At 41.9% G+C, this 25,964-nt stretch overlaps 1 protein-coding gene across 2 annotated transcripts in view; it reads left to right on the top strand.

The window, feature by feature from the left end:
• The window catches only part of LOC139423096 (autism susceptibility gene 2 protein-like), a 525,631-nt gene that overhangs the window by 102,853 nt on the left and 396,814 nt on the right, over positions 1-25,964 (top strand). For both annotated transcript variants that reach the window (XM_071174743.1, XM_071174741.1), the window contains exon 2: positions 8,147-8,422. In XM_071174743.1, the coding sequence (XP_071030844.1) occupies positions 8,147-8,422 (276 nt within the window). The remainder of the gene's footprint in view (positions 1-8,146; positions 8,423-25,964) is intronic.

Below are 25,964 nucleotides of genomic sequence, written 5' to 3'. Positions count from 1 at the left end.
TGAAGTTCACTGCTCGACTGAGGGACCATACAGATAATTGTATGTGTGGGGTACAGACATGAAATAGTCATTCAAAAAATCATGTTAAACACTATTATTGCACACAGAGTCCATGCAACTTATTATGTGACTCGCTGTTAGATGACTTGCTACACCTGAACTTATTTAGGCTTGCCATAACAAAGGGATTGAATACTTATTGACTCAATTCCAGCTTTTCTTTTCAAATTAATTTAGAAAAAAATTCAAAAAACATAATTCCACTTTCACATTATGAAGTATTGTGTGTAGGCCAGTGACTAACAATCTCCATTTAATCAATGTAAAATTCAGGATGTAACACAACACCATTTGGAAAAAGTCAAGGGGTGTGAATACTTTCTAAAGGCACTGTATTACTCTGACTTTTCCTCTCAGCTGCATGCCTGACCATTAATTTGTTCTAGAATTGTTCTCATCTATTTTCTATTTGTCAGACAAATACACTCCCTTAAACAAAAAATAGAACAACTCCTTGGTTTTCTATAGAACTTTCAGATCTTGTTATGATGAGAAATCATGCCTGGGCCAAGGCTCGAGAGACTGTAGCTGATTGCCAGTTTTGCAGGCAATTGAGAAATAGATGCCCTTCCTCTATCGAGAAATAACTATATCTATCTCAGACTCTGCTGGTAATCCATCTAAATTTAGCAAAACAGTTAATGCACTGAAGCATGGAAATTCCTCTTCTTGCCTGTCTTAGCAAGTTGTGTCAGACTCTGGCATCATTACTGAGAAATATGAGATAAGTGATGCTTTTAATCAGCATTTTATCTCAACAGGCTTTTATTTGAAATAAATGGTGGTTTAATTGACCCTTGTCAGCCAGTCGGATGCCTGCCTCTCTCCCAGCCTCTAGAAGTTCAGTCAACTTCTAGTGAATCTTGGTTTTCATTTCAACAACTTTCTTCTTGTGATTTGCAAGACGCCTTGCAGAAGATTGATATAAAAAAATCACTGGGGCAGATTTGTCTGATGCTTTCTTGCTGCAGCTTTCTGATCCTCTGATTGCAGAATCTTTAACCCTTTGACGCGTACGATGACGTATTTGTGATCATTGTTGAGAGGTCCCTGCAGCGTACGATCTCAAATAAGTGATTGGAACAGTAGCAACAGAACGTATGTCCCAACTAATGCTTATAAACAGCATCTACATATGTTTTTGTACTGATGGAAAATAAAGGTCTTAAACATCATTCCTCAATTTGACCTTTTATTGTAAAGATAAATGCAAACTTCATCATCCAAGCATCACCCGGAACACATCCACAGCCAAACTCATTCCATAAACCAGTCTAACAAAACTTTAGTGACCTACAGTGCCTTGCGAAAGTATTCGGCCCCCTTGAACTTTGCAACCTTTTGCCACATTTCAGGCTTCAAACATAAAGATATAAAACTGTATTTTTTTGTGAAGAATCAACAACAAGTGGGACACAATCATGAAGTGGAACGACATTTATTGGATATTTCAAACGTTTTTAACAAATCAAAAACGGAAAAATTGGGCGTGCAAAATTATTCAGCCCCTTTACTTTCAGTGCAGCAAACTCTCTCCAGAAGTTCAGTGAGGATCTCTGAATGATCCAATGTTCAAATCAAATCAAATCAAATTTATTTATATAGCCCTTCGTACATCAGCTGATATCTCAAAGTGCTGTACAGAAACCCAGCCTAAAACCCCAAACAGCAAGCAATGCAGGTGTAGAAGCACGGTGGCTAGGAAAAACTCCCTAGAAAGGCCAAAACCTAGGAAGAAACCTAGGTTAGAGGAACCAGGCTATGTGGGGTGGCCAGTCCTCTTCTGGCTGTGCCGGGTGGAGATTATAACAAAACATGGTCAAGATGTTCAAATGTTCATAAATGACCAGCATGGTCGAATTATAATAAGGCAGAATAGTTGAAACTGGAGCAGCAGCACAGTCAGGTGGACTGGGGACAGCAAGGAGTCATCATGTCAGGTATTCCTGGGGCATGGTCCTATGGCTCAGGTCAGTTGAAACTGGAGCAGCAGCACAGCCAGGTGGACTGGGGACAGCAAGGAGTCATCATGTCAGGTAGTCCTGGGGCATGGTCCTAGGGCTCAGGTCCTCCGAGAGAGAGAAAGAGAGAAGGAGAGAATTAGAGAACGCACACTTAGATTCACACAGGACACCGAATAGGACAGGAGAAGTACTCCAGATATAACAAACTGACCCTAGCCCCCCGACACATAAACTACTGCAGCATAAATACTGGAGGCTGAGACAGGAGGGGTCAGGAGACACTGTGGCCCCATCCGAGGACACCCCCGGACAGGGCCAAACAGGAAGGATATAACCCCACCCACTTTGCCAAAGCACAGCCCCCACAACACTAGAGGGATATCTTCAACCACCAACTTACCATCCTGAGACAAGGCTGAGTATAGCCCACAAAGACCTCCGCCACGGCACAACCCAAGGGGGGGGGGGGCGCCAACCCAGACAGGATGACCACATCAGTGACTCAACCCACTCAGGTGACGCACCCCCTCCAGGGACGGCATGAGAGAGCCCCAGTAAAGCCAGTGACTCAGCCCCTGTAATAGGGTTAGAGGCAGAGAATCCCAGTGGAAAGAGGGGAACCGGCCAGGCAGAGACAGCAAGGGCGGTTCGTTGCTCCAGAGCCTTTCCGTTCACCCTCCCACTCCTGGGCCAGACTACACTCAATCATATGACCCACTGAAGAGATGAGTCTTCAGTAGAGACTTAAAGGTTGAGACCGAGTTTGCGTCTCTGACATGGGTAGGCAGACCGTTCCATAAAAATGGAGCTCTATAGGAGAAAGCCCTGCCTCCAGCTGTTTGCTTAAAAATTCTAGGGACAATTAGGAGGCCTGCGTCTTGTGACCGTAGCGTACGTGTAGGTATGTACGGCAGGACCAAATCAGAGAGATAGGTAGGAGCAAGCCCATGTAATGCTTTGTAGGTTAGCAGTAAAACCTTGAAATCAGCCCTTGCTTTGACAGGAAGCCAGTGTAGAGAGGCTAGCACTGGAGTAATATGATCAAATTTTTTGGTTCTAGTCAGGATTCTAGCAGCCGTATTTAGCACTAACTGAAGTTTATTTAGTGCTTTATCCGGGTAGCCGGAAAGTAGAGCATTGCAGTAGTCTAACCTGGAAGTGACAAAAGCATGGATTAATTTTTCTGCATCATTTTTGGACAGAAAGTTTCTGATTTTTGCAATGTTACGTAGATGGAAAAAAGCTGTCCTTGAAATGGTCTTGATATGTTCTTCAAAAGAGAGATCAGGGTCCAGAGTAACGCCGAGGTCCTTCACAGTTTTATTTGAGACGACTGTACAACCATTAAGATTAATTGTCAGATTCAACAGAAGATCTCTTTGTTTCTTGGGACCTAGAACAAGCATCTCTGTTTTGTCCGAGTTTAAAAGTAGAAAGTTTGCAGCCATCCACTTCCTTATGTCTGAAACACATTCTTCTAGCAAGGGCAATTTTGGGGCTTCACCATGTTTAATTGAAATGTACAGCTGTGTGTCATCCGCATAGCAGTGAAAGTTAACATTATGTTTTCGAATGACATCCCCAAGAGGTAAAATATATAGTGAAAACAATAGTGGTCCTAAAACGGAACCTTGAGGAACACCGAAATTTACAGTTGATTTGTCAGAGGACAAACCATTCACAGAGACAAACTGATATCTTTCCGACAGATAAGATCTAAACCAGGCCAGAACTTGTCCGTGTAGACCAATTTGGGTTTCCAATCTCTCCAAAAGAATGTGGTGATCGATGGTATCAAAAGCAGCACTAAGGTCTAGGAGCACGAGGACAGATGCAGAGCCTCGGTCCGATGCCATTAAAATGTCATTTACCACCTTCACAAGTGCCGTCTCAGTGCTATGATGGGGTCTAAAACCAGACTGAAGCATTTCGTATACATTGTTTGTCTTCAGGAAGGCAGTGAGTTGTTGCGCAACAGCCTTTTCTAAAATTTTTGAGAGGAATGGAAGATTCGATATAGGCCGATAGTTTTTTATATTTTCTGGGTCAAGGTTTGGCTTTTTCAAGAGAGGCTTTATTACTGCCACTTTTAGTGAGTTTGGTACACATCCGGTGGATAGAGAGCCGTTTATTATGTTCAACATAGGAGGGCCAAGCACAGGAAGCAGCTCTTTCAGTAGTTTAGTTGGAATAGGGTCCAGTATGCAGCTTGAAGGTTTAGAGGCCATGATTATTTTCATCATTGTGTCAAGAGATATAGTACTAAAACACTTGAGCGTCTCTCTTGATCCTAGGTCCTGGCAGAGTTGTGCAGACTCAGGACAACTGAGCTTTGAAGGAATACACAGATTTAAGGAGGAGTCCGTAATTTGCTTTCTAATAATCAAAATCTTTTCCTCAAAGAAGTTCATGAATTTATCACTGCTAAAGTGAAAGTCATCCTCTCTTGGGGAATGCTGCTTTTTAGTTAGCTTTGCGACAGTATCAAAAAGGAATTTCGGATTGTTCTTATTTTCCTCAATTAAGTTAGAAAAATAGGATGATCGAGCAGCAGTAAGGGCTCTTCGGTACTGCACAGTACTGTCTTTCCAAGCTAGTCGGAAGACTTCCAGTTTGGTGTGGCGCCATTTCCGTTCCAATTTTCTGGAAGCTTGCTTCAGAGCTCGGGTATTTTCTGTGTACCAGGGAGCTAGTTTCTTATGAGAAATGTTTTTAGTTTTTAGGGGTGCAACTGCATCAAGGGTATTGCGCAAGGTTAAGTTGAGTTCCTCAGTTAGGTGGTTAACTGATTTTTGTCCTCTGGCGTCCTTGGGTAGACAGAGGGAATCTGGAAGGACATCAAGGAATCTTTGTGTTGTCTGTGAATTTATAGCACGACTTTTGATGATCCTTGGTTGGGGTCTGAGCAGATTATTTGTTGCAATTGCAAACGTAATAAAATGGTGGTCCGATAGTCCAGGATTATGAGGAAAAACATTAAGATCCACAACATTTATTCCATGGGACAAAACTAGGTCCAGCGTATGACTGACTAATGATGATAAATACAATCCACCTGTGTGTAATCAAGTCTCCGTATAAATGCACCTGCACTGTGATAGTCTCAGAGGTCCGTTAAAAGCGCAGAGAGCATCATGAAGAACACGGAACACACCAGGCAGGTCCGAGATACTGTTGTGAAGAAGTTTAAAGCCGGATTTGGATACAAAAAGATTTCCCAAGCTTTAAACATCCCAAGAAGCACTGTGCAAGCGTTAATATTGAAATGGAAGGAGTATCAGACCACTGCAAATCTACTAAGACCTGGCCGTCCCTCTAAACTTTCAGCTCATACAAGGAGAAGACTGATCAGAGATGCAGCCAAGAGGCCCATGATCACTCTGGATGAACTGCAGAGATCTACAGCTGAGGTGGGAGACTCTGTCCATAGGGCAACAATCAGTCGTATATTGCACAAATCTGGCCTTTATGGAAGAGTGGCAAGAAGAAAGCCATTTCTTAAAGATATCCATAAAAAGTGTTGTTTAAAGTTTGCCACAAGCCACCTGGGAGACACACCAAACATGTGGAAGAAGGTGCTCTGGTCAGATGAAACCAAAATTGAACTTTTTGGCAACAATGCAAAACGTTATGTTTGGCGTAAAAGCAACACAGCTGAACACACCATCCCCACTGTCAAACATGGTGGTGGCAGCATCATGGTTTGGGCCTGCTTTTCTTCAGCAGGGACAGGGAAGATGGTTAAAATTGATGGGAAGATGGATGGAGCCAAATACAGGACCATTCTGGAAGAAAACCTGATGGAGTCTGCAAAAGACCTGAGACTGGGACTGAGATTTGTCTTCCAACAAGACAATGATCCAAAACATAAAGCAAAATTTACAATGGAATGGTTCAAAAATAAACATATCCAGGTGTTAGAATGGCCAAGTCAAAGTCCAGACCTGAATCCAATCGAGAATCTGTGAAAAGAACTGAAAACTGCTGTTCACAAATGCTCTCCATCCAACCTCACTGAGCTCGAGCTGTTTTGCAAGGAGGAATGGGAAAAAATGTCAGTCTCTCGATGTGCAAAACTGATAGAGACATACCCCAAGCGACTTACAGCTGTAATCGCAGCAAAAGGTGGCGATACAAAGTATTAACTTAAGGGGGCTGAATAATTTTGCACGCCCAATTTTTCAGTTTTTGATTTGTTAAAAAAGTTTGAAATATCCAATAAATGTCGTTCCACTTCATGATTATGTCCCACTTGTTGTTGATTCTTCACAAAAAAATACAGTTTTATATCTTTATGTTTGAAGCCTGAAATGTGGCAAAAGGTCGCAAAGTTCAAGGGGGCCGAATACTTTCGCAAGGCACTGTAATTAAGATTAATGTGTGTCTCTGGGTCTACCGAACGTCACCCACTATGTCAATACTGTCACCCAATATGTCAAACAAGAAGGTGGACTGCGATGTACTGGAGCACAAATGTCGTTATTCTTTATGGTTTTGGTCGTAATCTTGCTGTGTAACACGCATCCTATTGAACTCCCTCCAAACCCTGTAGTCTTCTGCAGCTCTAGACAGACAGAGGCACCCTGGGATGGTGACGGGCAAGGCGGTGCTCAGAAAAACAACCCAGGGATGGAATAGGAAAAGATGAAAAGAGAGTGAAAGGGGGTAGGTAGAGGGGGAGAGAGACTGCAAGGTTGTGGAATAGGCTGTGGCAGAATGATCCAGAATTGGAGAGGGTCGCTCACTCCCCTCTTGACTTGAATAGGGACATACCTCCTAATTATCACTCCTCTCCCATTTAACCAATCCATATGTCCATACAAATACTCCTATCAGGTCTGTTAAAGGGTAATAATGTGGACTCACACTCCTCCAAGCATGTTGTCAAAGATCTGCGTTTCACAGGGCATTGACACATCATTAGGGTAGCCATGGCAGTTTCCCACTTTCCCTTGGCAGTACACTATTGGCTCTGCGACTAAATCTCCACACTAAAGTGTCATCATGGCTGCCCCACTCAGTCTTTATTGGACTGTATTACACAAGTGGCTCTTTGGCCTGCTGCTACTACTACAGGCCTGGAACAAAATGAGTCCCCTTACAGATAAATTATTTGTTCCATAACTTTAGCCTTGATGGCTCCAGTACAGTACGCAGCCTCGCTGTGGCAGATGAGTTGTGTTATTAATCCCCCAGTCAAACTGTACAACCCCATCTGGTTGGAAAATAGCACACAATACAGGAGATGTGGGGGCTCGTGTAATGGTTTGTTTTCTCCATCTGTTACGGAGTGTAGTGTAGGTGCCCACAAAGTGCCCACTATTTTACCAGGGGATGTGGGAGTGTTGACAGAACTTCAATTTAAGTATTTCATTGCTATACTAGTTTGTGTATGTGTGTGTGTTTTTGTCGATGTGGGTGTGTGCTGGTGGCTCTGTTTCCAACGCTCAATGCCTTCATTGGCAGCCATGCTCTAATAGATGTGTGGTTAATCTCAGACAGATATTGTGGTGCTATCATCTACTGTACCTAGAGATGCTTTGGTGACAATATGTCTAAACGTAACGCGTTGTTAGTGCTGAACTACCCACGGGGGCCTCAATAGGGGAGAAGAACAGTCTCTCTCGGTACTGCTCATTGGAGTAGCTAGTAAGCGTACTTCTCAAATGGCATTTGTCAATGTGAATATGTTATCCATCTTTAAGCCTAGCTTTGATTTTCATCATAATGAGCTCTCTTTCTCAGGTGTAGGGGCTTATTTAGTCAGGATTATGAATATATTTGAATTAATGTAATTGCTTTTAGTACGCTCCAGCGACAAGCTAATCAGAAGTACTTCATTTGTTTCAGTGTAACAGAGTTTTCACCTCTCCCCTGCAGTGCAGATCAAAAAAGTAGATATTTATATTCTCTATTCCCCTTCTCCAGAAGGACATGACCCTGAATTACTTTTACACTGTCAGAGTTTTCACCTCCCCTCTTTTCTTCTCTCCTTTCTCCCTTTACAGAAGATACTTTGCTTAAGTGAAGCACTTTGTCTTATTGTCACAGCGTTGTCACATGAGAAGTTGTCTACTTTGTTTCAGTGTAACTGAATTGGCATCTTACCTCTCCCTCTCCAGAAGGACCTGTCCCTGAAGTCCCAGGAGCGCATGGAGAACCAGGAGAACCACGAGGAGAATCAGGCAGGGCCCCCCCTGTGCAAGAAGAAGCCCCCTAAAGTCCATAATGGATTCAGCCTGGATACCCACAAGGCCCTCAACAACCACCTTAACAACCACAACAACCATAGCAACCATCACCAGCACTCTGACCAGGAGAACAACATCCCACGCCTGGCTCTTCACACCTACGGCAAGAAGAAGAACAAGAACAGCTTGCAGAAGAAACACAGGCCGGTCTGTACACGGTTTATTACGGTTTATACACTGTCTCCTCCACTCAATTTATTTTCTCCTCAAGCAGCGTTTTGGGTAGCCTGGTCCCAGATCAGTTTGTACTGTCTTGCAGAGTTGGGACCAGGCTAGCGTTTGTGGTCTCAGGTTGGCATAGTGGGTTTTGTCTGCTCACTACAATGCTAGATGTGTAGTTTGATCCTCTTGAATGTGGGAGAGGAAATGTTGATGTGTGTGTTCACAATTTGCTTTTGGTCATAAGATGAGGTTGAATTATCAGACGACGTGTTTTAATTCATACAGATAAAATATAATAGGCTGCAAGGTGTAAAGATAGCAGCTTTGTAAAAAATAAATAAATAAAAATTCCATTCCAAATGAATTAGGAGAAACTCGAATCTAATTGTGACTGAACATTAGAGGGTCTCCTTGGCTTCATTTCTGATCCCAGAGTTGAGTTAATTAATGTTACATTAAGGTCTGTCCTTTGAAAACATCTGTAATTACGCAGTATTAAGGCTAGAGATTTGTGAGGAGCAGATTGCCTTATCCTTATAGAGATACACTGTACTGACTTTACCCCCTCCTCACAGCCAGACGACTGGTGCTCTATAGTACAGCTGCTCGGCTGTCTATTAATGAATGGTGTTATTATCTATAATGGGCTTTAAAACCTGCTGGACCAATAAGAGATTAGTCACTGGTGCTATTGTTAGCTGTGGTGTAGTGTGTGTGTGTGTGTGTGTGTGTGTGTGTCTGTGGGGAGGAGAATAGTGTCTGTGTATGTGTGTGCGCGCGCACAGGGCATTGTGTTGCACTAATGACTATTTATGGCACACTGACACTGGGGTGTCTTTCTGCCAGCAAGAGCTATCAGTTACAGCACCACCCACTGTCCATCTACACACACACATGTTACACAAAGCACCCACACACATGCTGCACAAAACACACGCTGTGTGTGTGAAGGTAGGAGAGCAAAGGTTGTCATCAGTCTGTGTCATCCCAGCAGGAGAGAGGTCAGTCTTCAGGAGGCTGTTAATCATGTGAGCTATACTCCCCCTGGCTTTAATGAACCCAGAAAGAAACAACACAGGGAAGTGATTACATACTGTACACACACAGATGGGTGTTATTGGCTCGGGGTGTGTGTATTAGTCAGGGGTGCTATGACAACAACCTCTGTGACAAGTGAGAGCAGCACAAAGTGGTGTTTAGGGCCAGAGCTGAAGGACCCTCCCTACAGCTCTGGGAGCAGCCACTTATTAGGGGGACAAGAGATGCTGTTAGAGCATGGGGCTCAGGGGAGACATGGCACCACACGCTAAAAAAAAGTTACGTTTCTTAAATGGTTCTTCCTCAGCTCTTAAATAGGAATGGAAACACTTTAATAAGTAAAGCTAAGCAAAGATGTTTTCAATCCACGAATAGTAAATGTGCATTGAACATAGAAACATCTCTATTTTTAGGATATTGATCTTGAACAACATTTATTAGAGGTATGGGTAGCGCCATCTTGAATTACCATAGAAATGACTGGTGCCTCATGCATCATTGGCAGTATTGAGCAAATTGTGAGTTTTAGCGCAGGGACTGAAAATGAACGTGGCCACCAGGAGGCGTCGCACCTCCACTGGACCTGAAAGGTTTCTCACAACCTTGATATTGAGATCAGGAAAACAACATTAAGGTAAGAATCTGTATACAATTTGTTTATATGTTGGAGATTAGCTATAATATTTACATTTTAGAGTATATTTTCTGATTGATAAGATGAGTCTGTGAAATAAAATTGTTATAACAAGCCGAGTAGATAGTCTGCCAAAACGCTGCAATGTACCTAGCTAGCTGGTTATCTAGCCTGCTGGATTTAGCTCATCTTGCCTTTTTTATGTTAATGTTAATGTCTTTGATAGCTGTAGAACATAAAATGCTAATATTGACAATTTGAAGAGCTTTTGTCATTGGGCATTATTCTGAGCTAAAATGAACTGGCTTGTGATTCGATATGTAGCAAGCTAGCCAGCCAGAGAGGGCAGCTGCAGGATTGTTATTTTAAATGTAAAATGTAGCTAATGTTAGCTAGCTATAATCCCAATAGCTATAATTATTATTAGCTAGCTAGATAACTGCATAGCTAGATATCTCATTAAGTGCAGGTTTATCTGTGATATGTCATATGATTCCTAAAAATAGTAGCTGGCAGTCTGCTGGCTGTTGAAGCCTAACCCTTATGATGATAGCTATCTAGATAATTACTTTTGAAAGCTCAGCTTGGTAGTCAGCTTGGTAACTAAATCTTTCAGGTCTAGCTGGTTTTGTGACTTTGCTACTTACAGGCATACTGTACATTATCATATTATTTTGTCAGATAGGAAATTGTTACATGTTTTCTCAAATGTTAGAGTGAAAAGCCGATTGATAACGACACAATAGCTACACAATTCCCTTCATTCATGATTACCTTTTTTATGTGCTGAAGGGTCATCGCTACTTGGTGAAGACAAGGACGAAGAGGATGAGATTTAAATGGGGAAGCCGGAGGAAGTGTGACTCGGCATTTTGCCTCTCTTGCATACTTTTAATTTGTTTGCATTCTGACTCTTTGTGTATTAGGCTATAGGCCTAGTGGAATGTAATATAGCTGTCTAGATATTTTTACAGCCATTTTGAAGTTGGACATACTAGCTATCTGTCGTGTGGATAAGAACAGTTTTTTCCAGAGAAAAGAACTGCAGACTGCCTTGGAAGGCCATGTTTTTCACTGATGGTTGTGGCAGTAGGTGCAGGTCCCATTGTTCATAGGCTTTGGCTGCTGCTCTGATGTACCCCCGGAGGATGGGTGGAGACTCCCACCTGAACAGGTCTGACATGTATTCAGGTAGTTTGTGCTGTGTCGCCTTGAAACAGTTGTTAGGGTGTTGTAATAGATCCTGTCTGTTAGTGGTTCGATTCCAGCTTTTTGCAGAAAAATCTCTGTGTTTCCTCCAGGAATGCTCGGTCTTGATACGAGCAGCCCTGTTGATAATATGCTTTAAGATGTATCTTATTGCTCTGATGTAGGGTGGGAAGCCATACTGTGGCAAAGTAGTCCAGATGAGTTGTTATCATGGTAGATCGTTCAGGAGGATGTCCTTGGAGATGAAGTCCCTTGCCCTTTCTAAACCGCCAAGCCCAAACAGCAGTTTCCATGTGACCTGCCTGGCATGTTCAGTTCGGTGTAGGTGTGGGTCCAACTTCATCCCCAGCTACTTTATGGCGTTTACTCGTTCATAAGTGTTTTGCCCATCTGTTGTTGTGATACGTTTGCCAGTGTGTCTCAGCTTTTGTGGGTTGCCAAACAGCATTGCCTTGGTCTTCTGAGGGTGTATGGAAAGCTTGTTGTCAGCAAACCAAGCGGCTGCCGTTTGATGTCGTTTGACACTGCTTCCTCACGCTCACTGGTGAATATTTGCTGAGTAGTACAGGCCTGTGTCATCTGCATATATATACATATATATATATATATATATATATGCAGAATTTCTCCAGCACTGATGGAAGGTAATAGCAGTGGCCCAAGCACACTCCCTTGTGATACTCCATTCACCACAGGTACCTGGGCTGACAGTGTACTCTGCAATTATGATGTGAACCACTTGATTGCAGTGCTGTCAAAGCCTAGTTTCGCAAGTTTCCCCAGGGGTGTGTGGTGGTGAACAGAGTCAAAAGCTTTCTTCAGGTCCAAGAAGAGTACTGCTGTGACCTCCTGGCTGTTACAAGACGACTTGATGTCCTCCACGACCTTTTGAACTGCTGTAGGTGTGCTGTGTATCTTCCTAAAGCCGCTTTAATAGGATGTAAATAGGCTGTTGATTGAGAAATATTTGGCAACCTGTGTGTGCATCAGCCAACTACCAACATTGGACGGTAGTTGGCCACAACCAATCTATCCCCTGACTTGTAGATTGGTGTTATATACATTTTTCATTGACATGGTATCTCCCCAGTTGAGATTGGCAGATTGAGGATATGAGTCAGTGGACCCACTATCACTGTGGCAGAGTCCTTTACAAGCCTAGGTGGAATATTGTCTGGCTCTGTGGCTTTCTGCTGCTTCATCTTCAGAAGTTCATTTAGGACGTTTACTTCATCAATTAGCGATAGCTCAAAAACATGCTCTGTTTCTGAAACATATGGAAGTGGGTATTTTGAGGGAGCCTGTATTTCATTAGCAAGCTTGGATGCACAAGATGCAAAGTATGCATGAAACTTTTCTGTCATTTCTAGAAGGTCTGATATATCATGTCTAGAACTTCTTTGTACTTGGCATGTTCTTTTGACTTTGCCAGTGAAATAGTTGATTATTTTCCACATTTCACAGTTGTCTGCCTTGGATTTTTGTAGAGCAGCTGAGTAGTACAGTAGTTTTTCCTTTCCTTCCATACTTCAGCAGTTACGTTGTTTCTGAGACATCGGCACTCTTCCCAGTCATTTTCAGCCTTTGTTTTCACCACTTTTAGCCGAGCAGCAGACTCATCAGGGTCTTGATGTTGTCAGTCAAGGAGATGGAGTGACTTTTTGTTTCACTTTTCTGTGCCGGAGTGGTGAATGAAGGTTTGCGACCTGTTAGAAGATCTCTCTAAAGGCTTACCGGGCCTCATTCACGTTGTTGCATGTAAGGAATCTTTCCCATTGGGCTTACTTGAGGAATTCTATGAAAGACTGCTTGTTATAGCTTTTGCGAGATCTGTGCTGTTGTTAGAGCTCTCCCCTCCTCTAGTCTCTCTTTGCTGCAGGTCATCGTGATGTTATGGTCAGATGGACCCCACGCTAATGAACTCCTCAGCTTGTAATGGTCAGGGTTAGATACATAGATGTTGTCAATGCATGTTTCAGACTGTTTCATTATGCTACTGGGTTCTCTTATTACTGGCCACAGCTGATAAAGTCCCATAAGATGTCCCACAGATTATTATTTTATCTGTGCGCTTCAAGAGGTCAGCGATGAATGTTGTATCTAATGTTTTGGTTATGATAGCGATGTAACTTGCACTTTGTTTTCAGGTTTGAATGAGACAATGTATTCCCCTAACCCTATTCTTTCAATAAAGTTTGTTTTATTCATATTATATTACTTGTGTACAGTATGCCTTTCCTTATAATATGAAAGACTAAATGCCATTTGTAATATGTTGTGGTGCATATACAGTGCCTTGCGAAAGTATTCGGCCCCCTTGAACTTTGCGACCTTTTGCCACATTTCAGGCTTCAAACATAAAGATATAAAACTGTATTTTTTTTGTGAAGAATCAACAACAAGTGGGACACAATCATGAAGTGGAACAACATTTATTGGATATTTCAAACTTTTTTAACAAATCAAAAACTGAAAAATTGGGCGTGCAAAATTATTCAGCCCCCTTAAGTTAATACTTTGTATCGCCACCTTTTGCTGCGATTACAGCTGTAAGTCGCTTGGGGTATGTCTCTATCAGTTTTGCACATCGAGAGACTGACATTTTTTCCCATTCCTCCTTGCAAAACAGCTCGAGCTCAGTGAGGTTGGATGGAGAGCATTTGTGAACAGCAGTTTTCAGTTCTTTCCACAGATTCTCGATTGGATTCAGGTCTGGACTTTGACTTGGCCATTCTAACACCTGGATATGTTTATTTTTGAACCATTCCATTGTAGATTTTGTTTTATGTTTTGGATCATTGTCTTGTTGGAAGACAAATCTCCGTCCCAGTCTCAGGTCTTTTGCAGACTCTATCAGGTTTTCTTCCAGAATGGTCCTGTATTTGGCTCCATCCATCTTCCCATCAATTTTAACCATCTTCACTGTCCCTGCTGAAAAAAAGCAGGCCCAAACCATGATGCTGCCACCACCATGTTTGACAGTGGGGATGGTCTGTTCAGGGTGATGCGCTGTGTAGCTTTTACGCCAAACATAACGTTTTGCATTGTTGCCAAAAAGTTCAATTTTGGTTTCATCTGACCAGAGCACCTTCTTCCACATGTTTGGTGTGTCTCCCAGGTGGCTTGTGGCAAACTTTAAACGACACTTTTTATGGATATCTTTAAGAAATGGCTTTCTTCTTGCCACTCTTCCATAAAGGCCAGATTTGTGCAATATACAACTGATTGTTGTCCTATGGACAGAGTCTTCCACCTCAGCTGTAGATCTCTGCAGTTCATCCAGAGTGATCATGGGCCTCTTGGCTGCATCTCTGATCAGTCTTCTCCTTGTATGAGCTGAAAGTTTAGAGGGACGGCCAGGTCTTGGTAGATTTGCAGTGGTCTGATACTCCTTCCATTTCAATATTATCGCTTGCACAGTGCTCCTTGGGATGTTTAAAGCTTGGGAAATCTTTTTGTATCCAAATCCGGCTTTAAACTTCTTCACAACAGTATCTCGGACCGGCCTGGTGTGTTCCTTGTTCTTCATGATGCTCTCTGCGCTTTTAACGGACCTCTGAGACTATCACAGTGCAGGTGCATTTATACGGAGACTTGATTACACACAGGTGGATTGTATTTATCATCATTAGTCATTTAGGTCAACATTGGATCATTCAGAGATCCTCACTGAACTTCTGGAGAGAGTTTGCTGCACTGAAAGTAAAGGGGCTGAATAATTTTGCACGCCCAATTTTTCAGTTTTTGATTTGTTAAAAAAGTTTGAAATATCCAATAAATGTCGTTCCACTTCATGATTGTGTCCCACTTGTTGTTGATTCTTCACAAAAAAATACAGTTTTATATCTTTATGTTTGAAGCCTGAAATGTGGCAAAAGGTCGCAAAGTTCAAGGGGGCCGAATACTTTTGCAAGGCACTGTATGTGTTTAATACACTATCCAGAGAAGAAAGTGTCTTATCACGGAACATCCATAGAATTCTAGAAAAATATCACTGTTCAGTTAAAGGTATTTCTATTCTTATTTCAGATTTTCAATCCTTACCAAATAAGGAAGAGTCAATGGGCTCCAAGTGTTTCTCTATCTTCAGGAAGTTGTGTAAATGGCAGTTGTTTGGGTAAAAAGCAGTGTTTTTTCTTGACTAATTACCATTTGATTGATGTGGTGCTGTTGTATGTCATATCATCTGGAAAGGCTGTTTCTCAGCTTTCAAAATATGTATCATGTTTTCATGTGGTTTGACACCAACAAATTATGTTAGCGTCCTGAATTCACTGGTCTCAGTAAACTCACAAATTCCAAAACACTCCTGCCAGTGATGCAACAATGCCAATATGGTGATTTACAGTTAACTTGTGTTCTAAAGCCTAGTGTGTCCATCCCTATTTAAAGCCAGACTCAATAAGTGTCGTGATTTTGTTTACATTTATATTTTGTTTTGTTGGACCAATAAAAAAATCCAGGCAAGACGTCATAATATGCTGTAGAGTCTAGCGTACCTGAGAGTTGTCAAGCAGCTGCTGGGCCAGCGACCCTTTGATCCATATCAACAAGTAGGCCTATTCTAGTTACAACATGTAGGCTGCAGTATTATAAATCTAACCATTTACATGTCGAGTCAACTATCGTAACAGCAGTAACATGCAATTTAATTGACATAGCTAGACAACAATATACTGTGGTGCATCAATGCCGTTATTTGCTTGATGTCGGTCTTGCAGTGCAAACACTTGTCTGGATAAATTGACCCTCAACAGCTAGTTAGCCCATGTTGAATTATAAAATACATGTGCCATCCAAAGGTTGCAATAGAAAACACAAGAAACATAAAAGCAACTTTGTTGCCAACCGGTGGGGAGATCATTTAGGATCTCAGTTTAAGATCATTTAGGATCTCAGTTTAGGATCATTTAGGATCTCAGCTTGTGAAGGTCACTGGACTGAGAATGAAGGAATGCAAAAAGTATGTCTCTGTCACTAGAAAACACAGTCAAGGGTGGTACTGGTAACTCTAAAATTAATCTGAAAGGCACCCTGGGAAATATGTAAATAAGGCTTCAAAGAACCCATTTAAGGTTCTTCAGATAACCTAAAATGGTTCCCCTATGGCATTGCTCTGAAAAACCTTATTTGGTTCCAATTCGAACCAGCAGGGGTGAATGGCAAAGGGTGTTGGCACTGTCAACTGGATAGGATACCCTCTAGTAAATCCTCCTGCTAAAGACAGCGTCAACAGACATGATGATGACAACGATGATGGCAACAGTGATGATAATTATTATAACAATATATTTTTTTAATAACCACACTGTTTCTGACCCTCCCCTCAAGGAGCCAGACAGTCTGTTTTGATTTCAGCCAAGTGAGCATTAGCATATCCCACTCAGTTCCAATAACACTCCAATCTGTCATGCTTCATGACATATGCAAAATTGGAAATATCATTGTCTCTGCCCTCTGTGGCCTCCATTGTCCTTTAAACGGAATAAAGACATTCTCCTCCTCCCAGTTATTCCACAGCAGAAATATTATCTTTTCACCGCTCCAAAGGCCTGTAATTAGGGGAGGGGATATAGTTTGAAGAGGAGAGCAGAGATAGTTTGAAAAAAAGAGAGGAAAGGAAATGAGAGGAGAGCTAGTTTAGAAAGGAATTCAATGAGAGGTGTTATTCCTTGTTTTGCCTGTTACGCACCACACAGATTCCAGCCAGGCAATATTTTTCTATATCTGGCTGGCACGGACCCAATGTACTGAACTTCCAGATATTGTCTGGTCGGGGGTAAAATACAGAAATGCTTGTAACAGCTTCTGACATGTTGCTCTGTGCTGAAATAAAGAGTACAGATAAGGGGGGCATTGTCAGTGGTGAAAATGGATAGGTGCACAGTAACATTTCTGCAAAAAATGGATGGGTGCACAGCAGCATTTCTGCAAAAAAACTGATAGGTGCACAGCAGCATTTCTGCAAAAAAACTGATAGGTGCACAGCAGCATTTCTGCAAAAAAAACTGATAGGTGCACAGCAGCATTTCTGCAAAAAAACTGATAGGTGCACAGCAGCATTTCTGCAAAAAATGGATGGGTGCACAGCAGCATTTCTGCAAAAAAACTGATAGGTGCACAGCAGCATTTCTGCAAAAAATGGATGGGTGCACAGCAGCATTTCTGCAAAAAAACTGATAGGTGCACAGCAGCATTTCTGCAAAAAATGGATGGGTGCACAGCAGCATTTCTGCAAAAAAACTGATAGGTGCACAGCAGCATTTCTGCAAAAAATGGATGGGTGCACAGCAGCATTTCTGCAAAAAAACTGATAGGTGCACAGCAGCATTTCTGCAAAAAATGGATGGGTGCACAGCAGCATTTCTGCAAAAAAATGGATGGGTGCCCAGCAGCAAATTTGTTGGTTCAAGTCTATGTACATAGTTTATCGCTACTGCTATTTTTCATTGTGGAACAATCTTTGTTTTATAGTGACAGTGCATCTGTGTGCGGTTGTTGTAGTCTGGTAGAGTAGGCTACTGTTCAGTCTGCATAGTGAAAGTTCAATCAGTTGAAACACCATCAGTTGTAGTATATGTAGCTCTTTGTGAGTACTACTTCATCAGAATCACCTTTATTCACCAAGTACACTTACACATACCCACAATTTACTTTAGTGAGACAGTGCTGCCAGCAGTAGACACTTTACAAACGGAATACAGACACAAGTCCTCATAGACATCATACAGAGTATACAATATCGGTACAGTAAACATAACATACAACTCTGGAGTATAGGCTGATTACAGAGGGAATATACAATTTATAGAGGGGATATATCTATATAAGCATGGGGAGGGATACTGCCATGGTGAATATATACAGTGTTGTGCAGAGATGAACATAGTACAAATGCAGTATAGTGCAGATTTTGCAGTCCAGCGGTTATGTCCGCAGAGCAGGCGGGTTTAGGGTCATGAAATATTGTGTGGATAAATGGCGGTGGACCATTCTTGATACACACAGGAAACTGTTGAGTGTGAAAAACCCAGCAGCATTGCAGTTCTTGACACACTCAAACCGATGCGCCTGGCACCTACTACCATACTCCGTTCAAAGACAGTTAAATCTGATTGACACACATACACAATCCATGTCTCAATTGTCTCAAGGCTTAAATTTCCTTCTTTAACCTTTCTCATCCCCTTCATCTACACTGATTGAAGTGGATTTAACAGGTTACATCAATAAGGGATAATAGCTTTCACCTGGATTCACCTGGTCAGTCTATGTCATGAAAGAGCATGATGTTTTTCCTAATGTTTTGTACACTGTATAGGCTACATTGAGCTTTGTATTTCATTATTTTAGGCTACCTGGCATTAGTGCATAAGCCTAAGCTTTAGAGCCTAACTGTACACGCGCCGGATAGCTTCTGGAAAAGGCAGAAACATGTATGTCACTCCACAGAGGTAAAAGGGACAATGTCAGAGTTTAATTCGATAAGAAAAAAGCTGTGAAATGGAGAGTAGAAAATAAAGAGAAGCGAAGGCGAGAAAAGTCATGTTTTGGAAAGATTTGGTGAAGAGGTGATAGTGGTGCCAGCTACGTTATGTGTGATGATTGTGAGGCACTATACAAAATTCAACAGTCACAAGACGGGGACATCAAATAGGCCTATGGCACATCAAGGGAACTGTAGCCTACTGTTTTGCTGGGTTAATTGGAAATTGGACACTGACTGTAGGTCTATAACCTCTCACATAGCCTTAATATGAACTCTTGCAGAATTAAGCATTTCTTGCTGTAAAATGGTACACCAAATGTAGGCAACATTTTGACTCAGGAACAGGATTGGAGAATATGATTTATTTATTTCAACATCTTGAGAGAATGTGAAGTGAGGGCCTCCACAGACAGTATCTATCTTTATCAAATCTAATTGTAGTTGTCACATGCGCCGAATACAATAGGTGTAATAGACCTTACCATGAAATGCTTACTTACAAGCCCTTAACCAATAATGCAGTTCAAGAAATAGAGTAAAGAAAATATTTACAAAAAAACTAAAGTAATTTTTTAAATAAAAAGTAACACAATAAAATAACAATAGCGAGGCTATGTACAGGGGCTAGCGGTACTGAGTCAATGTGCAGGGGTACAGGTTAGTCCAGGTAATTTGTACATGTATGTAGGGGTAAGGTGACTATGCATAAATAAACATTGAGTAGCAGCAGTGACAATTTTGGGGGTTTTCCTCTGACACCGCCTAATATATATGGTGCCTTCAGAAAGTATTCAGACCCCTTGACTTTTTCCACATTTTGTTAGGTTACAGCCTAACAAAATTGATTACATTTTATTTTTTCCTCATCAATCCCCATAATGACGAAGCAAAAACAGGTTTTTAGACATTTTTGTAAATGTATAAAAAAAAAAAACTGAAATATTACATTTACATAAGTATTCAGACCCTTTACTCAGTACTTTGTTGAAGAAGCGATTACAGCCTAAAGTCTTCTTGGGTATGACGCTACAAGCTTGACACACCAGTATTTGGGGAGTTTGCTTGTCTTCAGATCCTCTCAAGCTCTGTCAGGTGGATGGGGAGCATTGCTGCACAGCTATTTTCAGGTCTCTCCAGAGATGTTAGATCGGGTACAAGTCCGGGCTATGGTTGGGCCACTCAAGGACTTGTCCCAAAGCCACTCCTGTGTTGTCTTGGCTGTGTGCTTAGGGTTTTTGTCCTGTTGGAAGGTGAACCTTCACCCCTGACTAGTCTGCCAGTCCCTGCTGCTGAAAATCATCCCCACAATATGATGCGGCCATCACCATGCTTCAACGTAGGGATGGTTTCTTCCAGTTGTGACACTTGGCATTCAGGCTAAAGAGTTAAATCTGGATTCATCAGACCTGAAAATCTTGTTTCTCATGGTCTTATAATCTTTAGGTGCCTTTTGGCAATCTCCAAGTGGGCTGTCATGTTCCTTTTACTGAGGAGTGGCTTCCGTCCAGCCAAGGCCTAATTGGTGGAGTGCTGCAGAGATGGTTGTCCTTCTGGAAGGTTATCCCATCTGCACAGAGGAACTCTAGAGCTCTGACAGAGTGATTATCGAGTTCTTGTTCACCTCCCTGACCAAGGCCCCTCTCCCCCGATTGCGCAGTTTGGCCAGGCGGTCACCTCTAGGAAGTGTCTTGGTGGTTCCAAACTTCTTCCATTTAACCTTTTCACACGTACCAACAAATGGGTGTGATCATTCTATAGTAGTCCCTCCAGCGTACGCTCAAACCTGTGTGATTAGAACACTTATTTAGAATGTCCAGTTTTGATTTTGATGCAATGTTCAGACATCCACAGAAGTAGCTACAGCATAACACAATCAGCCAAACTGGAAAATGTAGGCTACATTTGTCCAGCGCTAACTGAGGAAAGATAACTCTCAGCTGACAGAAACTACAATGAATTAGCTAATAGCAATTACAATTTATAATTCACGGGTGAGCTCAATCATTGATCGAAATAATTGAGTAAAACATTTTTTAGAAATCGAAAGTAAACGACGATGTGTAGTTTGTGTTTTTTCACAGCAACCAAAGATAATAAGAGGAGACAAGATGAGTTTGGTCTGTTTGCAGTATGCATGTTAAAGGGGGTCGTCTGCCATCGTTCATATCCCATCATTCACTTACGGAAGTTTTATTTGGATATTGAGTGAACACTCCCTCACCTCATTTTATTATAACATCTTTGGTCCAAAATAAATTTACATGATCCCAGAATGCGTTGTATGTCAACAAACATGGTTCCACACATAGCTGGAATTAGCTTAGCTCACCATAATCAGTACAACCTTTTAAAAAGTATTTTACACACATAATGTGTCCATTACAATCTATGCAAGAGTTCGAATGCATGATTTGTCACCAGAACTTGAAAACATGAATAAAACAGTAAATAAATCATTACTACGCAAAACATTTTCTGATAGGGATTTATTGATACAAGTGGTGCGTGCTGGCAGTCAATCACAACACCTCTGACTCCCACTCTGAGCCATTCAGTGTTGTTGTTTATGTATGTAGCTAGTGAGCTAAGCTGTAGCATTAGCAATGCTTTTCAAAAGGAGACAACTCACAAATGTGGAAATTCTGGAGATTTTGATCAATTCTGACAATGAGTCTGAAAGTCAGGAGTCAGATTTTGACATTGAGAGTGACAGTAAGGAGCCTCCCCAACCTTGTAGCCATTGAGAACCCTGAATCTGAGGACCCCTTGTCCCCTGACGAAGTCCCAGCTCCCTTTCAAGATGCTGGTGGTGATGGCGGCAGACCGACAGTGGATAAAGTACAGGAGGTCTGTAGTAGCTGGAAGGAAGCCAGCCATTTCAACCACCCTGGCCCTGCTGTTTGCTATGATGAGTCCCAGTCTGGAGTGCAACGCCCCTTGCCATTTCCAACTGAGGCAGAGTGCTTCAAGCTCTTTCTGACAGAGGAGCTGGTGGGGAGTCCAGGAGTAGAGGAGACCAATCGCTATGCCTTGGAGCTGCATAAGAGAGAGCCAGGAGTGTGGGGGAATCTCGCTGAATGGGTGACAACCACAATTAGTGAAATGTATACCTTCCTGGTGACAGTCCTTCTCATGGGGATAGTAAAGCAGAACTCTCTAAGAGAATACTGGAGCACAGATCCTGTGTTTGCAACTCCCTTCTTTGCCACCCTCTTTTCTCAAGACCGCTTCCTAGTTCTGCTGCGATGCCTGCATTTCGTCAACAATGCTACTGCCAACCTAAATGACCCGTTACACAAAATAAGAAATGTTCTTACTAGAGGTCGACCGATTTATGATTTTTCAACGCCGATACCGATACCGATTATTGGAGGACCAAAAAAGCCGATACCGATTAATCGGACGATTTAAAAAATAAAAAAAATAAAAAAACATGTATTTGTAATAATGACAATTACAACAATACTGAATTAACACTTATTTTAACTTAATATAATACATCAATAAAATCTATTTAGCCTCAAGTAGATAATGAAACATGTTCAATTTGGTTTAAATAATGCAAAAACAAAGTGTTGGAGAAGAACGTAAATGTGCAATATGTGCTATGTAAGAAAGCTAACGTTTCAGTTCCTTGCTCAGAACATGAGAACATATGAAAGCTGGTGGTTCCTTTTAATATGAGTCGTGAATATTCCCAAGTAAGAAGTTTTAGGTTGTAGTTATTTTAGGACTATTTCCCTCTATACCATTTGTATTTCATTAACCTTTGACTATTGGATGTTCTTATAGGCACTTTAGTATTGCCAGTGTAACAGTATAGCTTCCATCCCTCTCGAAAGTGCTGTTTGAATGAATGTTTACGCACCTGCTTCTGCCTACCACCGCTCAGTCAGATACTTAGATACTTGTATGCTTGTATGCTCTGTCAGATTATATGCAACACAGGACAAGCTAGATAATATCTAGTAATATCATCAACCATGTGTAGTTAACTAGTGATTATGATTGATTGTTTTTTATAAGATAAGTTTAATGCTAGCTAGAAACTTACCTTGGCTTACTGCATTTACGTAACAGGCAAATGTGGAGTGCAACGAGAGAGAGGCAGGTCATTATTGCATTGGACTAGTTAACTGTAAGGTTGCAAGATTGAAGCCCCCGAGCTGACAAGGTGAAAATCTGTCTTTCTGCCCCTGAACGAGGCAGTTAACCCACCGCTCCTAGGCCGTCATTAAAAATAAGAATGTGTTCTTAACTGACTTGCCTAGTTAAATAAAGATTAAATAAAGGTGTAAAAAAAATAGATATATATTAAATCGTCAAATCGCCGCCCAAAAATACAGATTTCCGATTGTTATGAAAACGGCCCTGATTAATCGGCCATTCCGATTAATCGTCGACCTCTAGTTCTTACCAGCCAGACATCAGCATTTGGTCGGGTATTTAGGCCATACAAGGACCTATGCATTGCATTGATGAGTCCCTGATGTTGCGGAAGGGTAGGCTGGCGTTCCGTCAATATATTCCCTCCAAAAGGCACAGGTTTGGGGTCAAGTTCTTTGTCATGTGCGACGTGAAGACAGGATTTGTCCAGGACATTATAGTTTACACAGGGTGTAACATTATGAGGTTCTTGGGGTGTCCAGGTCCGTGGTGATGATCATGCTGGCTCCTCATCTCGGCAAGGAACACACTTTGTATGTGGACAATTGGTACAGCAGTCTCACACTCTTCCAGCATCTGCTCTCCAACCTACCCACTGCCTCATCATCCTCTCCCTTCCCTCATCCTCCCCACTCCCTCTTAGGTAAAGTAATTACCTACCAAAAGTACAGAGAAAACCTCATGAGAGAGCTGATGGAGGAGTACCATACCCCTCGGCGCCCATCCACTGGGGGTCGTCATTCTGCAGACAATCCCCTACGCCTCACTGCATGGTATTTTCCCTGCGAAGTCCCTCAAACTGCTGCTCAAGGTAGTCACACACGGAGGCACTGCAAAGTCTGCCTGTCTGGCACCAGAAGCAGAGGAGGTTGACAAAGTACATGTGTTTAGCTTGTGGCACACCTCTGTGTTTCACCATGCTTTGGGGAGTATCATATGCTCAAGCACTATTGACCACATCTGCAGCAATTACTGACTGACTGACTTGACAGGTGATCTGCCACGATACTATGCCTTTAGAGGCTGGGGGTGGAAATGAAGTTGTTGTTCAATCACTGCATGAATATGAAATATGGGTTATGCATATTCATAAGTTGTCAGTCTTTTCTTGCAGTTTTTTCCCCTTTAGTAAAACAAGTTGTTGTTTAACCATCACCAATACTGTAATAAAATTATTATTAAAACTATTACATATTGGCCTGTGTGTTTTCTTGCTGTGTTTTCATCCAGTACTGTTAATGTACCTTGCTATCAATTACTAGTCTATACGAGTGATGCGCGGGTCAGCTGTTTGTTTGACCGCACCTGCCCGCAATTGCTGATATTCCCCTTGCGCTGCAAATGCTGCGGCTTTTGTGGAGCGATGGGTAACGCTGCTTCGAGTGTGGCTGTTGTCGATGTGTCCGCAAACACCCGACTACATGCGATAAAGTGAAAATCTGAGGACTGCACCCGACCCTAACCAGTTAATATAGAAAATGCGCTGTACGCTACAGTCAGACATGACAGAATAATTATTTTCTTACATTTTTGGGGCCTGATTGTGATGTTTCTGCTTATTATTTCTGACATTTTGGTAGGCTATTTGTTAGTCAACTTGTCTATAATTAGATACATGCAACTTCTCTTCTGTCGTTATATGTTGCCCTAGAAGACTAAATAAATCCTTTCCCACCAGAATAATGTCATAAATAGATAGAATGAATGCTTAAATCTAATTGAAATTTCTAAAGATCACTCTGTCATCTCTGCTTCTTTGGCGGAGCAAAGAAATTTAGGGACCCGGGGAGAAAACGCAATAATAAAAAATAAAAAACAGGAAAGATATTCTGTGCAAAATTTCCAAAAAACATCAGTTTGACCGGTTGTAAGGAAATAGAAAGCTGTGAAAATGACTCAACATGCCATGTCAGCAATTATTATTTTTTTGTTTATTTAACAAGTCAGTTAAGAACAAATTCTTATTTACAATGACAACCTACACCGGCCAAACCGGTGAAAGTTAAGGTAACCTGCAGAATTGACTAATGCCCTGTAGCACTCACGTCAGTAGCCATGGTGCTTTGAAAGGTTAGTCATGGCTCACATCAACACAATCATCCCGGAAACCCTAGACCCACTACAATTCACATACCACAGATAATGCAATCTCATTCACACTCCCCACTAAGCTAAGGACCCTGGGACTAAACACCTCCCTCTGCAACTGAATCCAGGACTTCCTGACAGGCCGCCCCCAGGTGGTAAGGGTAGGCAACAACACATCTGCCACGCTGATCCTCAACACTGGGGCCCCTCAGTGGTAAGTGCTTAATCCCCTCCTAAGAACGACTCCAACACCATCATTAAGTTTGCTGACAACACAACAGTGGTAGGCCTGATCACTGACAATGATGAGACAGCCAATAGGGAGGAGGTCAGAGACCTGGCAGTGTGGTGTCAGGACAACAACCTCTCCCTCAATGTGAGCAAGACAAAGGAGCTGATCGTGGATATCAGAAAAAGTAGGGCCAAACAGGCTCCCATTAACATCAACCGGGCTGAAGTGGAGCTGGTCAAGAGTATCAAGTTCCTTGGTACAGGTTTTTAGAAATGTTTGCGAATGTATTAAAAACAGAAATATCTTATTTACATGAGTACTCAGACCCTTTGCTATGAGACTCAAAATTGAGCTCAGCTGCATCCTGTTTCTAGTGATCATAATTGAGATTTCTACAACTTGATTGGAGTCCACCTGTGGTAAATTCAATTGATTGGACATGATTTGGAAAGGTACACACCTGTCTATATAAGGTCCAACAGTTGACAGTGCATGTGAGAGCAAAAACAAAGCCATGTCGAGGGAATTGTCCGTAGAGCTCCAAGGCTGGATTGTGTCAAGGCACAGATCTGAGGGTTCCAAAACATTTCAGCAGCATTGAAGGTTCCTCAGAACACAGTGGCTTCCACCATTCTTAACCTTTTCATACCCAAGTTCCAAATATCTCTAA

The sequence above is a fragment of the Oncorhynchus clarkii genome, chromosome 12, assembly GCF_045791955.1.
Source record: "Oncorhynchus clarkii lewisi isolate Uvic-CL-2024 chromosome 12, UVic_Ocla_1.0, whole genome shotgun sequence".
Taxonomy (NCBI): domain Eukaryota; kingdom Metazoa; phylum Chordata; class Actinopteri; order Salmoniformes; family Salmonidae; genus Oncorhynchus; species Oncorhynchus clarkii.
This window is presented reverse-complemented; position numbering and strand designations above follow the sequence as displayed.